The 27,487-nt window shown below is 47.0% G+C and overlaps 1 protein-coding gene across 5 annotated transcripts in view; it reads right to left on the reverse strand.

Annotated features, from left to right (window-relative positions):
• Window positions 1–931: 931 nt before the first annotated feature.
• ARFIP2 (ADP ribosylation factor interacting protein 2) overlaps window positions 932–27,487 on the reverse strand; it is a 127,977-nt gene continuing 101,421 nt past the window's right edge. For all 5 annotated transcript variants that reach the window (XM_030199771.1, XM_030199769.1, XM_030199770.1 and 2 more), the window contains 2 exons: window positions 22,003–22,177; window positions 932–3,399 (listed from right to left, as the gene is read on the reverse strand). In XM_030199771.1, the coding sequence (XP_030055631.1) occupies window positions 3,244–3,399; window positions 22,003–22,177 (331 nt within the window). In that variant the 3' untranslated portion in view covers window positions 932–3,243. The remainder of the gene's footprint in view (window positions 3,400–22,002; window positions 22,178–27,487) is intronic.

Raw genomic sequence — 27,487 nt, forward strand, 5'->3', positions numbered from 1 at the left:
GTTAGTCTGACCCAGTATTCTGTCAGAATTTCAATAACACCTGAGAGGTGAAGCAACACAGAAACAGATGATACTCTTTAATGTCATTTATTTCTTTTAGTTATCTCACAATTTTATCTTCATCATTTTTAAAATTTTTGCAGATTTTTACAGAAATGTTGAGGGCTTTTCTACTAAGATTGCAGTTCTAAATATTGTTATAAATAAAAACAGTTTTTCTCCCATTTACTACACACACACACATATGTGCATAAGTCAGTACACCCGCACATACACACACAAACATATGCAAACACAGGAGTGAAAATAGTGTCTTAAAATGATCCTGGTAGACAAGAGACATGGAAATCAGAAAGATATCTGACGCTCTGAGTCCTTCCCTGCTCTGAGCTGGAAATTAATAGTTTGGTCCTCTTTATCAGGCTCCTTGTTCTACAGAAGCATTGCTTGTGGTCTTTCTCTCTCTCTCTCTGCCTGGGTGAGGGCCTTCTTCTGCTTGCACACATGGGGCTTATGTAGGACCAGCACTGGGGGGAGGTGGGGTTCAAGCAGCCCTAGGCTTAGGAAGCATTTTCTCTGCACGGTAAGGTCAATCAGGATTAGAGTGAAATCTGCAGTGGCTGTAGTTGCTTTGCAGACAGATCAAGGGGAAATGCCACCTAACCTAGATTAATATCCTGCAAGCAGTTAAAACTGTATGACAGACAGCCCAGAGACATCCTTACCAATGGCTGAGGCTGAGTGGGCTAATTAATTGGTCCTCATCAGCCACCATCTACTTGTGTTACTATGTTAAGAAGTTTCACTGTGATGTTGAACATGTTGTGCCAGTGCATACGTTATGAGACGTATCCCTCCAAGCCCCTTTACTGTGTACTAGCGTGAACTGGCTCTCCCCATTTCCAGTATATGGGCTCTGTCTTCTCATTTCTCTCTTCCACAGAATGAAGTATTAGGGATGAGCTATGGTTTTACAATCCCATCATCAATCTCTTCTCTCTTAGAACAATGGAATGCTAGGAAGACCATCTCTCTCCTATGAGACCCACGCCTGGAGGGTGTGGACAAGCTGTCATTCCTCCCGTCCACCCACAGACTGGAGGGCATGGACAGGCCAGCTCTCCTCCCATCCAACCAGACTGGAAGGTGTACACATGCCATCTCTCTTCCCCATTCTCCTACAGACTTGAAGGCATGCACATCACCTCTCTTCCCATCCACTCATAGACAGGAAGGTGTACAGACTTCATCTCTCCTCTCTTTTCTCCCCTTCCCCATAGTCTGGAGGGAATGGATGAGAAGTGAGAGTATCTCAGTGGATTGAGAAGCAGGTTATAACCCAAGGAAGGTTGCTTTACTAAATTGACATTATGCCTCACCAAAAAAGCTCAAATTGCATTTACAATAAAATTCACCCCCCACCCCACTATCCTACCAATTCAGATAAACCATATGAGCAAGAACCCCCTCACCAAGTACTGCCAATTTCCATTATTTGAATGTTTAAATCCCACTTCTCCCACTGACACAATTTCACCTTGGGCAAATTATTTCCATTGCCTCAGTTAAGCCAGTGTGAGCAGGGAAATAACTCATGTACCTGACCTTGTAACATGCCTTAAGCTTAGATTCTGAAAAAACAAATAATAAAAATTCAAAATATCTAAATCCATCCACCCATAGAATGGAGAACATGGACAATTTGTCCCTTTCCACCAATATCCCTTCCAAAAACACAGTGAAGGGCTTGGAGAGGCAGTCTTGCTCCCTTTTACAACCCTAACTCTTGCAAGTACAGGTGAGAACAAATGGTCTTTCCCCTTCACACCCCCACACTTTCCTCATGACTGGAGGAATGTGCATGAATTCTCTCTTTCCCCTCAGCTCATCTGACTGAAGTGTGTGGCTCATCTCCTCTGTCTTTGCAAACTAGCGAGTTAAGACTGAATTTTCTCCTCAATCCCTTCCATCAACCCCCCTCCCCACCAACTGAAGGCATAGATAAGCTATCTTTCCCCTTCATCTACACCCCTCCCCTCAGATTGAAGGACAAGCAGCAGTTCTGTCCTGTTTTTCTAAAAGTGAATGAGTTATTTATGCAGAATTTAGCCCAGCTTTCCCTGCCCTCCTAATGTATCTTCCTCTCTCGTCCCACCACTTCAACCCCAGTAACGAAGCCACTTCCTAGTGCTTTTCCATGTCCCTTTCAGTATTAATGCTTCAATGACCCCCGTACCACCACAGAATCAGGATCATATCATCGTACCTGTACTTCTCCCTAGTTTCTGATGATCCAGGCACCTCCACTGTACTGTTCACGTACAATTCTTATCTTGCGTAACATAGGAGTTGATCCACTTGTTTGGTCTCTGCCAGAACCTGCCCTGCACCATTTTATTCTCCAGTACATTTATAGAAGAGGAGTGTATGTCTAAGTCAAGACAGGGCAGAAGTGTTCCTTCATACAGATGTAAACTGCGGAGTGTCAAAGGTCGGGAATGTGCCAGAGACCCAATGAGGGGTCAAATGTTCTAAGGTCACACTTCCCTTTAACCCCTGAAGGAGTGTCACCCAAGTGATGATAGGGTACATATCTGAATTTTACAGCAACACACAGCACCATAAGTAAGATCAAGCATACAAACGCATTTCCTATCACACATTCACACAGTAAAATGTGCGCTCATTTCTCCCTTACACAAAAGTGCTGTACGCCATACTTACTCAGGCTCTGAGGGCCCAGTCCTAGGGCTACCAAAAATATCAGCTTTACTTTACAGAAGTGGAGAATGCTTTGTTTTAAAATCTGAAATGCAATGTCCATTCTCAGACAGCAGCAGATACAACACAGCGCACAATGCATGTCCATATTTATGCTTGTAGGTCCATGTATGTAGTGTCATGGTATGAATGTGTACCCCTACACACACTGCATATCTGTATACAGCATGATGCTGATACACATGTAAAGGCATGGTCCCACAGAGCACCAACATGCCTGCATACACTCATTCCTACACAAATGTCTGCTATGTCACATGCTTACAAACATACATACACTCACTCACATGTGTGTGCACGTACACACACACCCATGCACACAAACATCCAGGCAATCATTCATGCATAAACACGTACATCCAAACTGAGAGAGCAGGTCAACCCCGAGTCCAGATCTTGGATGCATCAGGCTCATGGCGTATTGGTTTGGTTCTGTTATTTCTCCAATGGCAGTCTTTCCCCTCATTGTTCCTCTAGCCAGGACGGCTTGTCTGAACCAGGGGTTTTCAGCTTGATGTTGAATTGCTTGAGGGTTTGATCAAGCTGTTGCTGGTTCCCTGCGAAGTATGCAGAGATGGCATTGTGGAATAGAAGTAACTGCTTGTGCATCACTTTAATCTGCAAGAGAGAGGGGAAGACGTCAGAAGGACCCCATATCCTTCACTCAATGCGCTGAACTCCCCTCCCCCACCTCCTCTAAATAGCCGCAAGAGAGAAAGATCAGTGGTGGTGACAGAGAGTTCGTCTTACATCTGCCCTATCACCTATAATGCATTGCCATCCTCCACTTTCCTCCTCCCCAGCAGAAGCAAGAGACACCATGTCAGGCAGGGGTGCCTTAAGGTATGAGCTCAAAGGTCCCAAAAACCAGCCTCACTGGGTCACCCTTCACAGCGGTCAGTGTGGTGTTCTGGTCTGGGTGCTGTGCCCGTCTTGTGCTGCCACTGGCATAATTAGAGGTTTAAACATGAGAACAGGCAGTGGGCTGAGAACCTGGGGAAATGGGTTTGATTCCCACTACAGCTTCTTGTGACTCTAGTCAAGTTACTTCACCCTCTAATGCCCCAGGTACAATACTTTAGATTGTGAGCCCACCAGGAACAGAGAAAAGTATCTGCATATAATAAACGTTGAATTGCTTTCATTGTACCACAGAAAGGCAGTACATCAAATCCCATTACTGCCTGTTCTCTTATTTAAATCTGAGGTCCCCAGGCATCCCCTCTCTCTGGGGAGCGGAGGGGAGAGGGAACCTTAAATCTCTGGTGGTCCAGTGGGCCTGATGTGAACCCTTCCCAGGAACTGACTCACTCAAGGGTCCGGGGGGTAGAAGTGATCCCCTCTCGTTCCTGCCTCAGTGTCTCCCTTCTTCAAAATGGTACCACCGATCCTTAGCAGTAATCTCATGCTACTAATGCCAGAGGGTTCAAGTTGCCATATAAGGACTTTTTTCCCTTATATTTATTTATTTATTACATAAAATGAAAAACACTATCTGAATGTTATGGAATACAGAACACGATATTTACGAAAAACAGAAGTCCAAGGTTCCTTTCACAGAAGATTGCAGTTGCCACTTTGCTACAGGAATCTTTCCAAGACTCAGGACTTTATCATTGTTTTGTCTAAAAACCTCCACACATCTTCTCTTTCAAACTGTTTACATATCCTTTGTGTCCTTGCTGAGCTAGAGTCAGTGGCACCAACTATCACGGGAGGGGAAGAGCGCTCCTTGTTAGATCAGGATGCACAGCTTTCACAGCTCTTAGCAAAAATACAGAAAATGCAGTTCTTAGGCATTTTAAAGTTTGAGCTTTTAGCTATGCAGTTCATGGGTCATAACTGAGTTGTCAGAAAAGTGCAAATCAATTCATAGCCCACATTTTCCTGCATAGCAGTAGGCTCAATGTGGCTTACAGGTTCTGGAGAGGAGAGAGAACCAACTCCGGGAATATATACAGAGTTGAATATAGAGTAAAAGTAGGTGCAAGGAAGCTGATAAGGTTCCGGAAAAGAGAATACAACTCTGGGACGAATATATAGTAGCATCAGTGTGCTTTTTCTAGCGAAAAAGGTGTTGGTACTCAAATGGCAGGCCACCCTTCAGGGGTGGGGTAATCACTGAGGGACCCACCCCACAATAGACAGGCCCTCTACAACCAGTCATAGAATCTATGACAAGGCTCTTTCATTAAAACTTGGGGACCATGAGTCAATTTTAGCAGACAATGGAAAAGGTACCGGTACTCAGTACCCCCAAGTACCCCCTCAAAAAAAGCCCTGAGTGGCATATAGAGAGAATTAATCCCAATGAGGCTGATAAGTCTCCAGGGATGGGACTACAGCTTCTAGTGAGCAATACAGAGTAGGATAAGGGTATAAGTACACTTAAATATAACTGGAGTGGTAAAATTCGTACAGTTTGAAGTAATAGGATTATGTGGAAGAGGTATTGTTCATTTCTTTGTTCGATAGATGTGATGCATTGTTCATGAATTAGGCTTTCCAGAAGAGGTGAGTCTTGAGGTCTTATATGGTAGCTTGAACCCCTAGCAGTATATAGCAAGACTTCCGCTAAGGGCCAGCGGTGACATTTTGAAGAAGGCGGCCAACTGGGGAAGAGCAAGTGGGATTGCTCCTACCCTGTCACCCTGAGGTGGGTCAGGGTATGTGGGGGCAGGCTGGTTGGGAGCTGGTGTGGGCAGGCTGGCTGAAAGGAAGCTGTAGTGGGTGTGGGGGAGGGGGAGGCACCACTGCAAAGGTTGGCTCAGAACATCACAAACCTTTCAGCTCACCCAGAACGGTCAGACCAATAGTCTGTCAAGCCCAACATCCTATCTCTGCTACTGACAGGTTGGGATCCATTTCATATTGTTCACGCCTAAAAATAAGATGTGATGATCCCTAAACTTATTTGGCTGGGTGTTTGGCTGGAAGGATTTACGACATCTGTATTTTCCTTGTAGCCTGACCTGTCTACTCGTAACATTTGTATTTATTCTTTCCTATTAATTTAAATGGAGTTTTCTTTTGCGTCTTAAGTGTAAACCACTTTGGAAAGGTGGTATAATAAACTTCAATGAATATAAATGCAATTATTATTGGATCTATACTCCAGAAACTAGTCCGCACATATTTAAAACACAGCTTGTATGCTTTCCCTCAATCCAAGTCTCTAGTCACTCAGTCAAAAAAATTAATCAGGGATGTCCAGGGGGCGGAGCAAGATGGCGGCAGCAACACCAAACCGCGAATGAACCTTTGGATAATGCTGTGTCAAACCCATACCTATACCTCTTGGTAGATTTTTCCTTTTTAAAGATTTACCTTATTTCTTTCTACGATGCCGCATACTAAGAGGAAGGGGGTTTTGAGAACTGGATCCCAGCCGGTTCGAACTTCGACGCCAACACAGCTCTCTATCCAAGGTTTTCTCGCGAGAACCCCTGTTACGACGCCGGGAAGCCCTGCTGAGTTCGATACCCGAGGAGAGGTTGAACTCCAGGGGCAGGACGTTTCTTTGTCCCCCCCGGCGCGCCCACCCCCACCGCAACCGGCTGAAATCGATCTGGGTGAAGTAGCCTCTAACCGCGGTGACGGAAGAGGAGAGCTACTACTGGGCCCCCACATCGATGTTGTAGCTGAGGCCAGTGCAATAGCAAAGGCTAAGAGTCAGATGGCACAGAGACCAGAAAAATCCTTAGTCTCCTCGCCGGCGGTGACTCTTGAGGAGATATGGGAGACACTACAGACGGTAATGGAATCAACAAGCAAGATAGAGCCGTTATTGGGTAATGTGCAAGAATTGTCAACTGCATTTGCTTCTATGAAAGACGAGGTGACTGAAAAGATTCAAAATTTGTCAATTGAAACCACTAAGTTGAAAGAAACTTCAGTTAAATTAATACAGGATAATATGCTGATACATAGAAAAATGGAACACTTTGAAAATTATAACAGGAGGCTAAACTTGCGACTTTTGAACTTTCCACGGACTTCTATATATTCTCCATTAGAAATCTTCAAAAGGTATTTGATAGAAAATTTAAAATTTACTTTAGAAAATGTGCCTCCACTGAATAAAATTTATTACCTTCCTACGAGAAAATCAACACAATTGTTGGAACAATCAGATTTAAATGTATCAGAATTACTGGAAACATCATTAACTGACATAACTGAACGGCAAACTTTGTTGGTCTCATTTATATTTCTCCAAGATTTAGAATCAGTCAGGAAAATGGCTTTGAAGAATCTGCAAACCCCATTTTATGGGGGAAAAATCTGGGTATTCCCAGATGTTACAAAACAAACTCAAAGTAGAAGAAAAGATTTTTTAGCACTTCGTGCTGAAACTTTGTCTTTAGGAGCTTCGTTTCACTTGAACTATCCTTGCAAATGCAATGTGAAATATTTAGGGGTAAAATATGTTTTCTTTGAACCCGAACATTTAAAACAATTTATTTCTCAGAAAAAATTATTATAAATGCTTTTTGACCTTAAACCGTTATGTCTCGTCTTAAAGATTAGGATGTTGGGAATGTAAACTTTTTTGGGGGGGTTTGTAATAATATAACAATAATCTGCTATAGCTTTACTATATTAAGTAAATATTCTTTTTCTCAACTTAACGGCTTTTAGCCCCTCGCATTTGGTGGTCTAATATAAGTTATGTAATATTTACCTATTTTTTCTTTTTTGCTTCTATGTGGCAAGTTGCTAACTGTGTTACCTATTCAAGTAGTAAAAATGCTTGTAAAATTGTAAAAATGATAAATAAAAAAATTAAAAAAAAATAAAAAATAAAAAAAAACACAGCTTGTATTATTAACCTTGACAGTATCTTCTAGCAGTGCGGTTAAAATGATCCTATTACCCAAAATGTTGTATTTATTCATGGCGCTCCCTATCTCGTTACCCGAAAAAATTTTCAGAGGTCTACAGCAAAGGGTCTTCTCCTTCATTTGGAAGCGAAAGCCACCACGGGTGCGCAGGTCAGTAATGCATCAGCCACGAGCACATGGGGGGATGGGAGTTCCTTCGTTTTTGCTATACTATAAAGCGGCCCACCTTCGCATACTAGCTGAGTGGCACCATGGGACAGCGAAGGCCTGGAAAGCTATGGAGCAGTCTTGGTGTAAGTCCGATCCGTTGAAAGCTATACCTTGGCTACCTGACAGAGAGATAAAAGAGATAATAAAGGAGGCCCCCCCAATTGTGGGGTGGCCACTTACCATATGGAGCAAAATTTGCACCATTTTTTTCCGAGGGTGCACATTTTTCTTACATACGACAATTAGATACGCACCAGGATTTGGCCCAGGATCCTCAGACCAATGTTTTAGGAATTGGGAGCAGAGGGGTCTATGGGAGTTGGGTCAAGTGTGGGAGGATGGGGAACGTCTCACTTTCGAGGAAGTGCAGGAGGAATATGGGATTCCTGCCTCCAATGCCTTTCAATTTCGTCAATTAAGAGATTTTATTTTGCGACGTAGAAAAGAAGAGCTGAGCATGGAGGAAACACAATTGGAGTGGGCATTGGCTGGAGGAGGAGGAAGAGGAGGGATATCTAGGTTATTTAAAGCACTCCTACTACAGTCACAGCCCATCCTGCACTATACACAAAAGTGGGGAAAAAAATACTGTGGGAAAGGGTGTTTACATCGTTACTTAAAGTGTCAGTCTCTAATGCTTTAGTAGAAAATGGCTATAAAATACTATATTGTTGGTATTACACACCACAGAGACTAGCTAAGATGTTTAAGGGGGGGTCTGCTCTCTGCTGGCATCAATGTGGTATGGAGGGAGACATGGTCCATATCTGGTGGGCTTGCCCACAGGCTCAACAGTATTGAACGAGGGTTCTGAAATTGATTGCTAGTATAACAAAAATTGCTTTTCCCATGAAAATGGACCATTGCTTGCTACAGATAAGACTTCAGGGCAGCAAAAGGTACGCGCATCAATTGGCCACTCAGATATTGGTGGCCAGCAAACTAGTGTTGTCAGCGGCATGGAAGCAACAGACTCTACCGGGACTAAAGACGATTCTGCGGAAATTGGACAATATTCAGCTGATGTCTAAGCTGACTGCTATGCGACTGGGTCGCCTGCTACCCTATCATCGAGTTTGGGATCCATACACGGAGTGGTTGGCACAACCGGACTCTACCTTGGCAATTCAATAGGAGGGAGGGAGGGGTGGGGGGATGGTGGGAAAGGGGGATATAAACAGTTGGTTAAAGCTATTTTGAAGATGTTACACTATTAGGTTGGAAAGTACCCGACTGAATATTTGCAGTTACATTTGTATGTTTGATCTTTATTCAATAAAAATTTATTAAAAAAAAAAAAGAAAGTATCTTCTAGCAAACAAATTCTACATCTTAAAATGTCAACTGATTAAAAAAATGCTTTTATAAATTAATTTTACATCAGCTACTGTTTAGCTTCACACAGTCTGCACGGGGCTAAGAGTAATTAACCATTCCTTATTAATTTGACCTACGCCACTCATGTTTTTATAAACCTCTGTTCTCCAAGGACAAGCAGGCTGCTTGTTCTCACGACTGGGTCATCGTCCATGACGGCCCAGGAGACCGGCAAATCTCTAAGCAAACAAAAACTTTCTAGAACACACTGGTGCGCAGGCAGAGTGAATCGCACATGCGTGAACGGCTTCCCGCCCGCGGTGCGAGCGTGCCCTCCTCAGTTCTTTTTCATCCATGTCTGGAGTGACACGGTGTTCCGCTGTGTTCATTTTTGGCCCAGGAGACTTCTTCTAGCATTACCGCTTCCCTTTTTCTTATTTTTTTTCTTCTTTTTGTGTTTTCGTAGAATTAAAAAAAAAAAAAACAATTTAATTTTCCCACTAAAGTTCAAGTTTCCTTCTTTTTTCGTCGCGGCCGGCTTTTAGGCTGCTCGAACGGGTTTTATTTTCCTTTTTTGTGCCTTTTTAAAAGGCACAATTGCGTCCTTTAATTTCGCAGCTGCCATTTTTCCGTCCATGTCATCGAGGACACCCAGCGGCTTCAAGCGTTGTACTCGGCGCAACCGGGCCATCTGGAGTACCGACCCCCATACGTGATGTCTCTAGTGCCTTGGGCCCGATCATTTGCCAGCTCCATGTAAGCTGTGTTCTTTAATGAAAAAACGGACCCAAGTGTCTCGGGAAGCGCAACGTGAAAAACCTTTTGCGGATCGGTCCGGTCCTTCGAAGTCGGCATCTGTACCGAGGTCGGCGGCATCGGACCCGGCCCTGAGGAGGTTTGAAGATTCCACGTCCTCCTCTTCGGTACCGAGGAGTCTCGATGACGGGCGTTGAGTGAAGGCTAAGAAGCACCGTCATTGATCTGCTTCCATGCGCGGTACCGAGAGCTCTGGGGAGCCGAGAGATTCGGCACCCGAGAAGCGTCGGCGCCGAGAGGACCGCTCACCCTCTATACAGGAGGTGCCGATGCGTCAGTTTTCTGGCAGCCTGGTACCGGCTCTCAAGCCCTCTCAGATTCTGCCATCGACTCCTGTGCTGGCCCCTCAGGCTTTTCTGATGGAAGCTCTCGACGAGCGCATCAGGGCCCTTCTTCCAGAGGTTCTGGAGGGATTGCTGCGCCAGTCTACTTTGGTGCCAGAGGTGCTTGTGCCTTCTGCATGGACTGTTGAAGCGGCATCTGGTCCTTCGCCTGTGATGAGGTCCCCGTCCTCGGTACCGCTTGCGGGTCGATTCTCCTTTGACGTCGGCGGAGGAAGCTTTGCCGCAGTCCAGGCAGGGGTCGACTTCTCGACATCCCCCTCGAGGTCGTCGTTCCTTGACGTCGAGACAGGCTCGGGTTCAGGTTGCTCTTAGAGAGCTTTTGTCCAATACTGATGATGAGCGCTCGTGGGAGGAAGAGGAAGATCCTAGATACTTTTCTGAAGAAGAGTCATATGGGGTCCCCTCTGATCCTACTCCTCCAATTGAAAGAAGGATGTCTCCGCCTGAGAGTCTTTCTTTTTCCTCCTTTGTTCTGGAAATGTCTAAGGATATTCCCTTCCCTATGGAGGTTGTGGATGAGCCCAGGGCCGAGATGCTCAAGGTCTTGGATTATCCTTCTCCACCTACATTGCATAACACACTCAGGGAAGTTCTTATGCGAAACTGGTCGTTCCCTCTCATAAGTACATAAGTATTGCCATACTGGGAAAGACCAAAGGTCCATCAAGCCCAGCATCCTGTTTCCAACAGTGGCCAATCCAGGTCACATATACCTGGCAAGATCCCAAAAAGTACAAAACATTTTATACTGCTTATCCCAGAAATAGTGGATTTTCCCCAAGTCCATTTAATAACGGTCTATGGACTTTTCCTTTAGGAAGCCGTCCAAACCTTTCTAAAACTCCGCTAAGCTAACCGTCTTTACCACATTCTCTGGCAACAAACTCCAGAGTTTGATTACACGATGAGTGAAGAAAAAGTTTCTCTGATTCGTTTTAAATTTACTACAGTGTAGCTTCATCGCATGCCCCCTAGTCCTAGTATTTTTGGAAAGCGTAAACAGACGCTAATCCAGTGGTCCCCAGAAAAGCTCCCAGTACAGAGTCCATGGAGAGCCTGTAATGGTGAAGTCTCAACTACCTCCCAATTCCATGGTGTTGGATTCTGCTCTCAGAAGAGCCAATAGTACTAGGGACTATGCCTCGGCGCCCCAAGGCAGAGAGTCTAGGACTTGTAGCGCTATAGAAATGCTAAATAGTAGTAGTAGTAGTAGTACCTTGGATTCTTTTAGGAGAAAGACTTATCAGGCCGCTATGCTCGCAGCCAAGATTCAAACATACCAGCTCTACACGAGCATCCACTTGCGGAACTCGGTGAGGCAACTGTCCAGTTTGGTTGAAGCACTTCCTCTGGATCTCGCCGAACCTTTTCACCAGGTGGTCAGGCAGCAGAAGGTGTGTCGCAAATTCCTGGCCAGGGGTACTTACGACACTTTTGATGTGGCATCCCGAGTATCTGCTAAAGGTATAGTGATGCGCAGACTCTCATGGCTGCACGTCTCTGACCTGGATCATAAGACCCAGCAGCGAATGGCGAATGTTCCTTGCTGGGGGATAACCTTTTTGGCGAAAAAGTAGAGGATATGGTCAATCAGATCAAGAAGCACCATGATGCTTTGGATTCTCTCTTCCACCGGGCGTCTTCTGCTACCACCTCCACATCTAGGAGGTTTTTTGGAGGGAAGAGGAGTGCTCCATATTCCTATAATAGGCGTAGGTACACTCCTGCTTCTCGGCAGCCTGTCCAGGCTCAGTCCCAGCACGCTCATTCCCATCAACGGCGTGCGCCTAAGGCCCCTGCGGCTCCGCAGCAAAAGCAAGGGACAGGCTTTTGACTGGCTCCAGTGCAGTATATCCTCAGAAAAGTGTCCGTGCCGGACGGCTTGCCGGTCAGAGGGAAGTTGATATTTTTTCACCAAAGGTGGCCTCTCATAACCTCCGACCAATGGGTTCTTCAAATAGTCTGGTTAGGATACACCCTCAATCTGATATCCAAACCTCCAAATTGCCCACCGGGAGCTCATTCTTACAGCTCCAAGCACAGGCAGGTACTTGCAGAGGAACTCTCCGCCCTTCTAAAGGCCAATGCGGTCGAACCCGTTCCACCAGGGGAAGAAGGGCTGGGATTCTATTCCAGGTACTTCCTTGTGCAAAAGAAAACAGGGGGGATGCGTCCCATCCTAGACCTAAGGGCCCTGAACAATTTCATAGTCCGAGAAAAGTTTAGGATGGTTTCCCTGGGCACCCTTGTTCCCATGATTCAGGAAAACGATTGGCTATGCTCTCTGGACTTAAACGACGCCTATACCCACATCTCGATACTCCCAGCTCACAGGAAGTATCTTCGATTTCAGTTGGGAACTCGGCACTTTCAGTACTGTGTACTGCCCTTTGGTCTCGCGCCTGTGCCCAGTGTTCTCACAAAGTGCCTGGCAGTTGTCGCAGCATCGCTACGCAGACTGGGAGTGCATGTGTTGTTCCCTTATCTTGACGATTGGCTGGTGAAGAGCACCTCGGAGGCAGGCGCTCTACAGTCCATGCAGATGACTATTCGGGTGCTAGAACTTCTGGGCTTCGTGATCAATTATCCCAAGTCCCACCTTGTCTCAGTTCAAAAATTGCAGTTCATTGGAGCTCTGTTGGACACATGGATGTTTCAAGCTTATCTTCCCCAGGCAAGGGCAGACAATCTCCTGGCCCTAGTGTCCATGGCTCGAATATCTCAACAGATCACAGCTCAGCAGATGTTGAGGCTCTTAGGACACATGGCTTCCACAGTTCATGTAACTCCCATGGCACGCCTACAATGGACTCTAGCTTCCCAGTGGTGCCTGGCCACAGGGGATCTAGAGGATGTGATCCATCTCTCCACCAACTTTTCCAGTTCCCTTCAGTGGTGGACCATTCGCTCCAATTTGACCTTGGGACGTCCATTCCAAATTACTCAGCCACAAAATGTGCTGACGATGGATGCATCCCTCCTGGGGTGGGGAGCTCATGTAGATGGACTTCACACTCAAGGAGCTTGGTCGTTTCAGGAAACGGGTCTTCAGATCAACCTCTTGGAATTACGAGCGATCTGGAATGCTCTAAAGGCTTTCAGAGATCGGCTGTCCAACCACATTATTTTGATTCAGACAATCAGGTTGCTATGTAATTACACCAACAAGCAGGGGGGCACCGGATCTCGCCCTCTGTGTCAGGAAGCCGTTTGGATGTGGCTTTGGGCATGCCGTCACGGCATGTTTCTCCAAGCCATGTATCTGGCAGGTGTAAACAACAGTCTGGCCAACAGGTTGAGCAGGGTCATGCAACCTCATGAGAGGTCGCTCAACATGGGCGTTGTCCACAAGATCTTCTGAGCGTGGGGCACCCCCTCGGTGAATCCTTTTGCCACTCAGATCAATCACAAGGTCCCTCAATTCTGTTCCAGACTTCAGGCCCACGACAGACTAGCGTCAGATGCTTTTCTCCTGCATTGGGAGACAGGCCTACCATACCTCTAGCAGGGAAAACTTTGCTGAAACTCAAGCAAGACTGCGGAACAATGATTCTGGTTGCTCCCTTCTGGCCTCGTCAGATCTGGTTTCCTCTTCTTCTGGACTTGTCCTCCGAAGAACCGTGGAGATTGGAGGTTTTCCGACCCTCATCACCCAGAACAAGGGGTCGCTTCTACATCCCAACTTCCAGTCTCTGGCTCTCACGGCCTGGATGTTGAGAGTTTAGAAGTTGCCTCCTTGTGTCTTTCAGAGGGTGTCTCCTGAGTCTTGCTTGCTTCCAGGAAAGATTCCACGAAAGAGTGTTATTCTCTCAAATGGAGGAGGTTTGCAGTCTGATGTGACAGCAAAGCCCTAGATCCTTTTTCTTGTCCTACACGGACCCTGCTTGAATACCTTCTACATTTATCAGAGTCTGGTCTCAAGACCAACTCTGTAAGAGTTCACCTTAGTGCAATTTGTGCTTATCATCAACGTGTAGAGGGTAAGCCTATCTCTGGACAGCCTTTAGTTGTTTGCTTCATGAGAGGTTTGCTTTTGTCAAAGCCCCCTGTCAAACCTCCACCAGTGTCATGGGATCTCAATGTCATTCTCACCCAGCTGATGAAAGCTCCTTTTGGAGCCACTGAAGTACTTGACCTGGAAGGTCATTTTCTTGGTGGCTGTTACTTCAGCTCGTAGAGTCAGTGAGCTGCAAGCCCTGATAGTGCATGCACCTTATATCATGTTTCATCATAACAGGGTAGTCCTCCGCACTCACCCTAAGTTCTTGCCGAAGGTGGTGTCGGAGTTCCATCTTAACCAGTCAATTATCTTGCCAACATTTTTTCCCCGTCCTCATACCCACCCTGGTGAAGGCAAGTTGCACACCTTGGACTGTAAGAGAGCATTGGCCTTTTACGTGGAGCGGACAAAGCCCTACAGACAGTCCGCCCAATTGTTTGTTTCTTTCGATCCCAACAGGAGGGGAGTCGCCATCGGAAAACGCACAATCTCCAATTGGCTAGCAGATTGCATTTCCTTCACTAATGCCCAAGCTGGGTTGACTCTAGAGGGCCATGTCACGGCTCACAATGTCAGAGCCATGGCTACGTCAGTGGGTCACTTAAAGTCAGAGTCCATTGAAGAGATTTGCAAGGCTGCAACGTGGTCATTGGTCCACAGATTCACATCTCACTACTGCCTTCAGCAGGATACCCAACGCGAGTCGGTTTGGGCAGTCGGTGCTGCAGAATCTGTTTGGGGTTTAGAATCCAACTCCACCCTCCTAGGCCCAATTTTGTTCTTTTCCAGGCTGCACTTTCATTTAGTTGTGTTTCTTTTCAGGTCAATCTATGTTATGTCTTCGCCGTTGCGAGGCCCAACTGACCAATGTTCATTGTTTTGAGTGAGCCTGGGTGCTAGGGATACCCCAATCGTGAGAACAAGCAGCCTGCTTGTCCTCGGAGAAAGTGAAGATACATACCTGTAGCAGGTATTCTCCGAGGACAGCAGGCTGATTGTTCTCACAAACCCACCCTCCTCCCCTTTGGCGTTGTTCTAGTTCTCTGTTTTGTTTTTTATTAAACTGAGGAGGGCATGCTTGCGCCACACGTAGGAAGCCATTCACACATGCGCAGTTCGCTCTGCCCGCGAGCCGGTGCGTTCTAGAAAGTTTTTGTTTGCTTAGAGATTTGCCGGTCTCCTGGGCCGTCACGGACGATGACCCAATCGTGAGAACAATCAGCCTGCTGTCCTCGGAGAACACCTGCTACAGGTATGTATCTTCACTTTATATCTCCTCTAAGCCATCAATTCTCCAAGATGAAGAGCCCTAACCTGTTTGGCTTTTGCTCATAATTCATTTATTTACTGCATTTGTATCCCACATTTTCCCACCTATTTGCAGGCTCAATGTGGCTTACAATGGAGCCGGTCCATCCCCTTTATCATTTTGATCACTCTTCTCTAAATCTTTTCTACTTTTGCAGGATCTTTGAGATGTGGTGACCAGAGCTGCACACAATATTAAAGATGCAATCACATCAATCATTTATATAGGAGACTGTAACATTTGCCAATAATCCCTAATATTCTATTGCAAGAAAAGGGCCAGACAGATCATTTCAAATCAATAAGCGGGCTGGTGAGTAGTTCCTGTCTGGTTCTGCTGAAAGGGAGATCTCCCCTCGGAATTTGAGTTCTTCACATGTTATACTACCATTGTTTTCTTTGCCAGCTGGAGTCAGGGAATCCCTCAGCTTTACAGTCTTTGCTGCTGCAGCACATAAAGAGTGTCAAAATTCCATTGCTGGAATCAGGCTGCATCTTGTTGATCCTCGTTCCATTTGCTTTTTTGACTGCCACTGCATTATGAGCTGACAATTTCAGTGCCCTGTCCTCAGTGATGCCACAGTCTTGTTCCTGTGTGGTAATTTCTACCTTGCTAACACAGTGTCCCACTGACTGTCCTCCTTCCACCAGGTCTCTGAAATGCCTATTATATCTACTTCTTCATTTAATGCTATTTATGCCAATTCTCCCATCTTATGTTTAAGACTTCTAGCATATGAAGTGTCTATATACTAATGATAGAAGCCTTAAGCATAAGATGGGAGAATTGGAGTATTCTCCGAGACAACAGGCATCATACTCTCATAAGTGGGTGACGCCAATCCGCGTCACCTAGTCCGGCATTTTGTCAAAGCTAAAAAGAGAATTTTGTGGAGCATGAGCCGCCCTCCACCGCGCATACGTGAGTGCCTTCCAGCCCGTCACGTAAATGCAGTCTTCTCAGTTTAATACTAAAGCAAAAAATAAAGTAAAAAATAACCAAGGAGACAACTCCAAGGGGAGGTGGGAAGGATTGTGAGAATATGAAGCCTGCTATCCTCAGAGAATAACTGCTACAGATAGCTCTTTCTCAAAGGACAAACAGGCTCCTATATTCTCACAAGTGGGGGATCCCTAGCATCCAGGGTTCACCAAAAACAACAAACATTGGTCAATAGGGCCTTGCAACGGTGAGGACATAACACAGATTAACCTGAAGCTATATACAATCTGAATGAAAGTGCAGCCTGGAACAGAATAAAACGGGACTATGAGAGTGGAGTTGGATTCTAGACTCCAAACAGATTCTGCAATACTGTCTGCCCGAACCGACTGTCGCATCTGGTATCCTCCTCAAGGCAGCAGTGTGAAGTGAATGTGTGGATTGAAGACCACGTCGCAGACTTGAAAATTTCTTCAGTGGAAGTTGACCTCAAGTGGGTTACCAATGCAGCCATGGCTCTGATATTATGAGCCGTGACATGACCCTCCAAGGCCAGTCTAGTCTGGGCTTAAGTGAAGGAAATGTAATCTGCCAGCCAAATTGAAATGGTTCATTTCCCGATGGTGACCCCCCATCCTGTTGAGATCAAAAGAAACAAAACGCTGGGTGGACTTTGGGGGCCTTGTCCGCTCCATGTAGTAGGCCAGTGCTCTCTTGCAATTCAATTTGTGCAAGCTACTTTCGCCAGGATGGGCATGAGGTCAGGAAAAGCATGTTGTCAAGACAATCGACTGGTTCAGATGGAACTTCGACACCGCCTTCGGCAGGAACTTAAGTTGTGTGTGAAGGACTACTCTGTTGTGATGAAACTTAGTATAAGATGCATCTATTACTAAGGCCTGAAGTTCACTGACCCTATGAGCTGAAGTAACAGCCAACAAGAAAATGACGTTCCAGGTCAAGTAATTCAGATGGGGCAGGAATTCAGTGGCTCAAAAGGAGCTTTCATCAGCTGAGTGAGAACGATGTTGAGATCCCATGACACTAGTGGCGGTTTGACAGAGGGCTTTGCACTAAGGTGAACCCTTAAGGAGTTAAGGAGACCAGACTCTGATAAATGTAGAAGGTATTCAAGCAGTGTTTGTGTAGGACAAGTAAGGGGATCTAAGGCCTTCTCACACCAGACGGCAAACCTCTTCCACTTAAAAGAATAACACCTCTTAGCGGAATCTTTCCTAGAAGCCAACAAGACTCGGGAGACACCCTTCGAAAGACCCAAGAAAGTGAATTCTAGGCTCTCAAAATCCAAGTTGTGAGAGTCTGAGATTGGATATTGGGATTTAGAAGCGACCCCTCGTTCCTTGTGATGATGGTCGGAAAACACTCCAATCTCCATGGTTCTTCAGAGGATAATTCCAGAAAAGGAGGGAAGCATATCTGCCGCAGACAGTATGGCACGATCAGAATCATGGTTCCACGGTCTTGCTTGAGTTTCAACAAAGTTTTTCCTACTAGAGGTATTGGAGGATAAGTATACAGGAGACCTGTCCCTTGTTTTGGCTGGGAGAAGCAGGGGCCTTTGGTGCACACTGTTGATGTGAATGAGCGTGCTGAGGCTGAGCCTGAGTAGGTTGGTGAGACAGAGTGTACCTACACCTAGAATAGTAGTAGGAACTGCTCTGTGGCTTACCAAAAACCCTCCTAGCTGAGGAGGTGGATGCAGAACGCGCCCGGTGGAAGAGAGAAGAGATTGTTTCCGTATGTATCTTGGTCAGCTACCTCCTCAACCTTCTCTCCAAAAAGGTTATCCCCCCAGCAAGGGACATCTGCAAACCACTGCTGAACAGTGTTCAAAGTCAGAAACACCAGCCAAGAGAGTCTGCGCATTGCTATACTTTGAGCAGAGATCCTGTCGTAAGTGCCCCTAGCCAAGAACTTTCAACACACCTTCTGCTGCTTGCCAACCGGCGAAATGGCTCAGCGTGCTCTGGAGGGAGTGCATCCACTAAGTCCAACAGCTGTCATACCGAGTTTTGCAAGTAGACACTCATGAAGAGCTGGTAGGACTGTATATGGGAGATGAGCATTGAAGCCTGGTACACCTTCCTCCCAAAAGAATCCACGGTTCTAGCTTCTCTGCTGGGGGTGCCGAGGCATTGTCTCTAGTACTCCTGGCTCTCTTGAGAGCAGACTCCACCACCATGGAATTGTAAGGCAACTGAGGCCTATCAAAATCAGATGTACCATGGATCTGATACTGGGTGTCAATCTTCAGCATGACAGGGACTGACAGAGGGTACTCCCAGTTCCTGATGAGGACTTCCTTGAGTACCTTATGAAGAGGTGCAGTCACAGCATCCTTAGGAGATGTGCAGTCCAGGACCTTGAGCATCTTGGCCCTGGGCTCATCCTCCATTTCCAAAGGAAATGGAATAGTCTCAGCCATTTCTTTTACAAAAGATGGAAATGAAAGGCTTTCCTGGGTAGACCGTCTCCTTTCAGGTGGAAGGGAGGGTTCACAGGGAATCCTATAAGATTCATCTGAGAAAAAATATTTGGGATCCTCCTCTGAATCCCATGAGTGCTCTTCCTCAGTGTCGGACAATATATCTCCTTATGAGATTGCAGAGACCGAACCTGCCTCGAGGCCGAGGAACCATGTTCTTGAGAGTGGCGTTGAGAAGTCAACTCCAACCTCAACACCGGCGAAGCTTCCTCCACCAACTTCGGAAGGGTGCCGGCTTTGGTGGCAGTTGACACTGGGGCCACAAGCGGCGCCAGCATCAGATGCCGCACCGCAGGCTGAGAGCCAGGCAGGGCCGCAATGGGAGGTAGGGTAGGCATAAGCACTCCCGACACCAATGCACACTATTGCATAAGGCCATCCAGCTGCTCTGGGAGCCAGATGCGCTCATCAAGAGACGACACTGGGAAAAGCTGGGGTGCCAGCTGAGATGCAGGTTGCAGAACTACGGGGGTCGATGTGGGACCGGGATCTCGGCTACTTGGAGACAGGTGCATTGGAACCTCCTGTATGGAGGGGAAGCGATCCTCCTGGCATTGACGCTTCTTGAGTGCCAAATCCCTCAATACCCAGGAGCTCCCGGCACCATGCATTAAGGGTGACCAATGACTATGCTTCTTTGTCTTCGCCTGAAGCGTGTCACCAAGGCTCTTCGGTGCTGATGAGGATGTCGTCGAATCCTCATGTTGCCTTGGGGTCGGGTTTGTCGATGGACGACCACCAGGGGGCCTGTACAGCAGGAGACCTCGAGACAGGTGGAGACCCAGTTGATGCTTCACTGCTCCCAGTGTCTAAGGGTCTAGAAGCAGCCATGCTTACCAACGCTCCTGATGCTGGTGTGATGCTCGACATCATTGCTGACGCCTCCGACCTCAATGCAGACGTCGAGGAACTGGACTTGGCTCGAAAAATTCTCTCTCGCTGAGCCTCTCGGGGAAACCTGGGTCCTTTTCTTCATGCAAACACAGAGAACACAGTTAGCAGGGCTATGGTCAGGCTCAAGACACTGCAGACACCAAGAATGGGTGTCCTTTCCCGAGATAGTCCGATTGAACCAGACACAGCGCTTGAAGCCACTGGGAGTCTTCATGGACATGGAGGGGAAAACTTTGTCAGCTAAATCAATGCTTTCAACTGGTTCTTAGAGACAAGACCCTGTAGTAAACAGTAGCCCACCTCTTTAACATTGCTTTTGACTCGTAACCACTTGTAACCACTCGCCTCCACCTACCCTCCTCTCTTCCTTCCCGTTCACATTAATTGATTTGATTTGCTTACTTTATTTATTTTTTGTCTATTAGATTGTAAGCTCTTTGAGCAGGGACTGTCTTTCTTCTATGTTTGTGCAGCGCTGCGTATGCCTTGTAGCGCTATAGAAATGCTAAATAGTAGTAGTAGTAGTAAATCAAATGACTTGATGGTGCCTGAAAAAAGAGGCAAGGCACAGAGAGAAAAAGGCCCAGCCAAAGTCAGGGCCTAAAAATGGCCCGATGATGCGAAAAAAATAAGTAAACCTAAAACTGGGCAAAAAGAATTTAAGAAACTAGAGGTAGGTAAAAAAAAAAAGAGGTCCTATAAGAGAAGTCACAAAGAAAATGGGAAAAATTACAGTCAGAAGGCACAAAAAAGCTCTCAGACTGGACAAATGAGGAAAGGGCAAAAAACCAGCACCTTCTCCTCATGCGGAAAAAAGAGAACTGAGGAGGCCTCGTTTGCAGATGATAAATTTAATAATATTTTGTGGTTAACTGTGTCAAAGGCAGCAGAGATGTCAAACTGCAACAACACCATCTCACCACCTTGACAAAGAACCTGCCTGATCACAGAGGTCAGAGACAATAGTAAGGTTTCCGTACTGTGGAAAGAGCGGAACCCATGTTGAGAACCATGAAACAAGTCAAATCTATTAATATAATCAGATAGCTAGGAGTTAACTAAAAATTCTACTACTACTACTTATCATTTCTAGAGCGCTACAAGGCATACGCAGCGCTGTACACCATACACAAAAAAGACAGTCCCTGCTCAAAGAGCTTACAATCTAGATAAGACAGGCAGACAGACAGAACAATTAAGGGTAAGGGAATAAAGAGCTAGCGTTTTTAGCTCAAGCTAAACACTAGAGCTGCCCATTTGTTTCTATGGGCAACTTAGCATTTAGCATGTCCTAATCATTAGCGCACACTAAAATCAATTTAGTGAGAAATAGGATATTAGCAACAGGTCTAAAGTAAGAGGCCAGAGATAAATCAGCTTCTACCTGCTTGGAAACTGGAGTCAATACAATGTTCCCCATATCATGGGAAAACCAGCCCAAGGCAAGAATAGTATTAACAAAAGTCACTAATCAATTCAGTAAATCAAGAGAAGGCTCTTTCAGCAGAAAGTGCGGCATTCTAACTAAAGGCAATTAGAGCGAGATAGTCTGTTTATCAAAGGGAGCATAGTATATGAAGAAACTGGATTAAAAGTAGCCCAAAATCTATCAGCTGGGTCCATTCTACAACCAAAATGAAACTCATCACTAAGCTACCATCAAATGAATGATAAATAGTGTTTACTTTGGAAGCAAAATAAGTAGCCAGCGCCTCAGCAGAGGGCTGAATAGAACTGGATGAAAGAGACAATGTTAAATTATGATGCAATAATCCAAACTTCTTTCTGAGGTTAGGGCTTTCTAAACCCACTGTTGTCAAATAGTAAGTTCTCCTAGTTAAATTCATATCATGCTTATACTGTTTTAACAACTAGAACGAGAGAGGAAGTGTGTGTAGAGAGGTGAAATAGAGTGTGTGCTAACAAGCATTTGTAACTCACAGGACAGTAACTCCAATACAGCACATTTAATAGCCAATCCTATATCCTTCATAACTTACACCATCCATCTGAGAGCCCCCACATCCAATGTTCCTTACCTTGTTCTCCTCTAAGAACTTCAGTTTAATAGCGACATCTCCTCGAAGCTTCTCATACTTCTCTTTGTGGGTATGAAAGTTCTGCTGTGCTAGTTCTATCCGTGACAAGGTGGTAGCATCGCGGGGACACAAGTTCAACTCTTCCAAGTCTGTGCGATATGCATCATATTCTAGTCTAAAAGAGAACAAAATCTGCATCAATGGACATGAAGAAACACACACGGGAGAATCAACAGCAAGATAGAAACTGAGCCATGCTTGAATTGATAGGGAGGAATGAGTGAGACACCAAGTCATAATGAACTGGACAAGACAGGACAGATGTTGTCATATAAAAGGATGGGAAATGTAGCATACAGCAAGTTATATTTGGGTGGGGTGGTTGAAAATGGGTTAGATCCTAATCCATAGTGGGAAAGGTAATTGGGTCGAGTACTCTGGCTGAATACTTTCATGATAAGGTTCACAAGATTAAACTTGAATTCTCAATCAAGTCACCTCCACCTCTCCTTCCCTTAGTCCATTCTCTCAACCCTCCAACCCCTGCCTCCTTTTCTTTCTTTTCTGAAATTACTGAAGAGGAAACTGAACATCTTCTTTCTTCCTCTGATCCTATTCCCACCCATCTACTTAGCACTATCTCTCCTACTGTCATCCCTTTTATCTGTCATATCCTCAATCTTTCACTTTCCACTATGACTGTTCCTGATGCCTTCAAACATACCATAGTCACACCACTCCTTAAAAAACCTTCATTGGACTCTACCTGTGCTTCCAATTATCGCCCCATCGTCCTCCTCCTTTTCCTATCCAAGATACTTGAACGTGCTTGTTCACCGCCGTTGTCTTGACTTTCTTTCATCTCAAACTATTCTTGATCCACTTCAATCTGGCTTTCACCCTCTTCATTAAACTGAAACAGCGCATGCTAAAGTCACCAATGACCTGTTCCTGGCCAGATCCAAAGGTCTCTAGTCTATCCTCATCCTTCTCGATCTATCTGCTGCTTTTGACACTGTTGATCACAGCTTACTCCTTAATACGCTGTCCTCACTTGGATTTCAGGGCTCTGTTCTTTCCTGGTTTTCTTTTTATCTCTCCCACCGTGTATACTCTGGTGGATCCTCCTTCACTTCTATCCCACTACCAGTTGGTGTACCTCAGAGATCTGTCCTGGGACCTCTTCTTTTCTCCATCTATACTTCTTCTCTTGGTACTCTGATCTCATCCCATGGTTTTCAGTATCACCTTTATGCTGATGACTCCCAAATCTACCTCTCTACATCAGAAATCTCAGCAGGAATAAAGGCCAAAGTATCAGCCTGCCTGTCTGACACTGCTGCCTGGATGTCTCACTGCCATCTGAAACTAAACATGACCAAGACTGAGCTTCTTATCTTTCCCCCTAAACCCACCTCTCCTCTTCCCCCATTCTCTATCTCTGTGGATGACACTCTCATCCTCCCTGTCTCATCAGCTCATAACCACGGGGTCATCTTCGACTCCTCTCTCTCCTTCTCTGCACATATTCAAGACTGCTAAAACTTGATGTTTCTTTCTCTATAATATCACCAAAATTCGCCCTTTCCTTTCTGAGTACACTACCAGAACCCTTATCCACACTCTTATCACCTCTCGCTTAGACTATTGCAACTTGCTTCTCCCACTTAGCCATCTCTTTCCTCTTCAATCTGTTCAAAATTCTGCTGCACGACTTATATTCTGCCAGTGCTGCTATGCTCATATTAGCCCTCTCCTCAAATCACTTTACTGGCTCCCTAACCATTTCTGCATACAGTTCAAACTCCTCTTACTGAAAGTGCATTCACTCTGCAGCTCCTCAGTACCTCTCCACTCTCATCTCTCCCTACACTCCTCCCCGGGAACTCCGATCACTGGGTAAATCTCTCTTACCTGCACCCTTCTCCTCCACCGCTAACTCCATACTCCGCTCCTTTTATCTTGCTGCATTATATGCCTGGAATAGACTTCCTGAGCAAGTACATCTACTACTCATTATTTCTATAGCGCTACTAGATGTACGCAGCACTGTACACCTGAACATGAAGAGACAGTCCCTGCTCGACAGAGCTTACAATCTAATTAGGACAGACAAACAGGACAAACAAGAGATAAGGGAATATTAAAGTGAGGATGATGAAATAAGGGCTCTGAACAAGTGAATAAGGGTTAGGAGTTAAAAGCAGCGCCAAAAAGGTGGGCTTTTAGCATAGATTTGAAGACGGCCAGAGAAGAGACGGCTGAGGGGAGATATGATAGAAGTGTATAAAATAATGAGTGGAATGGATCGGGTGGATGTGAAGCGGCTGTTCACGCTATCCAAAAATACTAGGACTAGAGGGCATGAGTTGAAGCTACAGTGTGGTAAATTTAAAACTAATCGGAGAAAATTTTTCTTCACCCAACGTGTAATTAGACTCTGGAATTCATTGCCGGAGAACGTGGTACGGGCGGTTAGCTTGACGGAGTTTAAAAAGGGGTTAGATAGATTCCTAAAGGACAAGTCCATAGACCGCTATTAAATGGACTGGAAAAATTCCTCATTTTTAGGTATAACTTGTCTGGAATGTTTTTACGTTTGGGGAGCGTGCCAGGTGCCCTTGACCTGGATTGGCCACTGTCGGTGACAGGATGCTGGGCTAGATGGACCTTTGGTCTTTCCCAGTATGGCACTACTTATGTACTTATGTACTTATCTATTCACTTTTCCTGTATCTTCATCTACTTCCAGAGCTGGAAGTTCACGCCTTCTTTATTTTCCTTCTATATCAGAAGTCAAATATAAAAAACTTTACAGTTCTTCTTTTATACATCAAGTGGTCCAGATTTGGAATTCTTTACCTTTAGAGCTTAAGACTATACCTACGTACTTCTCAAGTCAGTTGTAATCTGCTTTGAACCAACTTTGCTGGGAGTTGGCAGACTATAAATACTGTGTCATATATCATATCATATAAGTGGGACAAATGAGTAACAAAGAAAACAAGCTATGCTGGCTTGGAGAGGTGTGAATCAGGCATGAAGCCATGTCAGAGCAGATGACATGTCAGGTAGAAGCTGAACTACGGAGTGTGGGGACGCAGGAAGTAGAAAAAATAGGCTCAGCCAGATATATTGGATAGTGCTGGTGAATATATAAATAAAATAGAGCTTGGCTTACACGTAATCGTCTGTGTTTAATGTTTAGATCATTGAATGAACATGCCTGAGAATTTGATTAAAATAATGTTAATATATGCCAAAAGCAAATTTTCAGATCATCATGAGGAAGACTGTTTGCATTCTGAATACAGGCTGGTTTATTTACTGATTGAACCCACTAAAGTCTACACATTAAAGCAGTTCACAAATAAAAACATCAAACCTATAAATGGCAAGTGACCGACTCACCTGCAAATGCGCAGTAGAGACTTCCCTCTCTGTCCCGCCCCCACGTCAAGACGTGATGACGGAACAGAGAGGGAAACTCTGCGCTGAGGAGGAGTGCAGTCACTGCCACACGGACGTCGACGCTGCCGCTAATGGTACCGCTACCCCCCCCCGGGGGTCGCCGCTCCCCCCCTGCAGGTCGCCGCTGCCGTCCCCCCCCCCAAGGTCGCAGCCAACCCCCTCCACCAGGCCAGGCCCTCTCTTCTACATTTAACTTACAGCGCCGAAACCGCAGGCAGATCAGCTCCCGTCGGCCTTCCTTCCCAGCCTGTGTCCCCCGCCCTCGCTGACGTTACGTCACACGAGGGCGGGACACAGGCAGAGAAGGAAGGCCGACGGAGCTGATCTGCCTGCGGTTTCGGCGCTGTAAGTTAAATGTAGAACAGAGGGCCCGGGTGGAGGGGGCCGGTGGCGATCTCGGGGGGGGGGGGGGGGGGAACGGTAGCGGCGACCTCGGGGGGGGGGGAGGGGCGATAGCAGCGACCTCGGGGGGGGAGGGGAAGGCAGGAGAAATGCTCAGAAGGAGGAGGGGGGGCCTTGCAGCTGGCTGGGAGGGATGGAGGGGGGGTGCCCTTGGAGCTGGGAGGGAATCGGGCCTTGGAGCTGGGAGGGAGGGGCCAGTGGCGACCTCTGGGGGGGGGGGAGCGGTAGCGGCGACAACAGCGACCTCGGGGAGGGGGGAGGGGAAGGCAGGAGAAATGCTCAGAAGGAGGAGGGGGGCCTTGGAGCTGCGAGGGAGGGGAAGGGAGGGACGGAGGGGGCCTTGGAGCTGGCTTGGACGGGGGGGCCTTGGAGCTGGGAGGGGAGGGAATGGGGCCTTGGAGCTAGGAGGGAGGGAGACTGGGGGCCTTGAAGCTGGCAGAGAAGGAGGGAGGATGCTGGACATGGGAGGTCAGAAGTAGGGGGGCCTTGGAGCTGGGAGGGATGTACAGAGGGGGGCCTTGCAGCTGGCTGGGAGGGATGGAGGGGGGGCCCTTGGAGCTGGGAGGGAATCGGGCCTTGGAGCTGGGAGGGAGGGGCCGGTGGCAACCTCGGGGGGGGGGGGGGAGCGGTAGCGGCGACAACAGCGACCTCGGGGGGGGGAGGGGAAGGCAGGAGAAATGCTCAGAAGGAGGAGGGGGGCCTTGGAGCTGGGAGGGAGGGAGGGACGGAGGGGGGCCTTGGAGCTGGCTCGGACGGGGGGCCTTGGAGCTGGGAGGGGAGGGAATGGGGCCTTGGAGCTAGGAGGGAGGGAGAGACTGGGGGCCTTGAAGCTGGCAGGGAAGGAGGGAGGATGCTGGACATGGGAGGTCAGAAGTAGGGGGGCCTTGGAGCTGGGAGGGATGTACAGAGGGGGGCCTTGCAGCTGGCTGGGAGGGATGGAGGGGGGCCCTTGGAGCTGGGAGGGAATCGGGCCTTGGAGCTGGGAGGGAGGGGCCGGTGGCGCCTCGGGGGGGGGGGGGGAGCGGTAGCGGCGACAACAGCGACCTCGGGGGGGGAGGGGAAGGCAGGATAAATGCTCAGAAGGAGGAGGGGGCCTTGGAGCTGCGAGGGAGGGGAGGGACGGAGGGCCTTGGAGCTGGGAGGGGAGGGAATGGGGCCTTGGAGCTAGGGAGGGAGGGAAAGACTGGGGGCCTTGAAGCTGGCAGGGAAGGAGGGAGGATGCTGGACATAGGAGGTCAGAAGTAGGGGGGCCTTGGAGCTGGGAGGGATGTACAGAGGGGGGCCTTGCAGCTGGCTGGGAGGGACGGAGGGGGGGCCCATGGAGCTGGGAGGGAATCGGGCCTTGGAGCTGGGAGGGAGGGAAGGAGGAAGGGCGGGGAGCCGAGGGGAGGGAGGGAGGGAGTTATACATCAAAATAGAGCATACCAATACTTGCCCGTTTTAACGGGCTTAACGGCTAGTATGTACATATACAGCCCAGTGGTGGCACTTTGGAACTCAGAGGTGCTGAGATGTCTAGTAGCTGTGATGGAAGGGTTTATAACTCCTGAAGTTCTTGGTTCATGAGTCCAGCATCTGGAGCTCAGGTTAAAGATGAGTGAAGCAAGTGGTA

This window comes from Microcaecilia unicolor, chromosome 4 (genome assembly GCF_901765095.1).
Source record: "Microcaecilia unicolor chromosome 4, aMicUni1.1, whole genome shotgun sequence".
Classification (NCBI taxonomy): domain Eukaryota; kingdom Metazoa; phylum Chordata; class Amphibia; order Gymnophiona; family Siphonopidae; genus Microcaecilia; species Microcaecilia unicolor.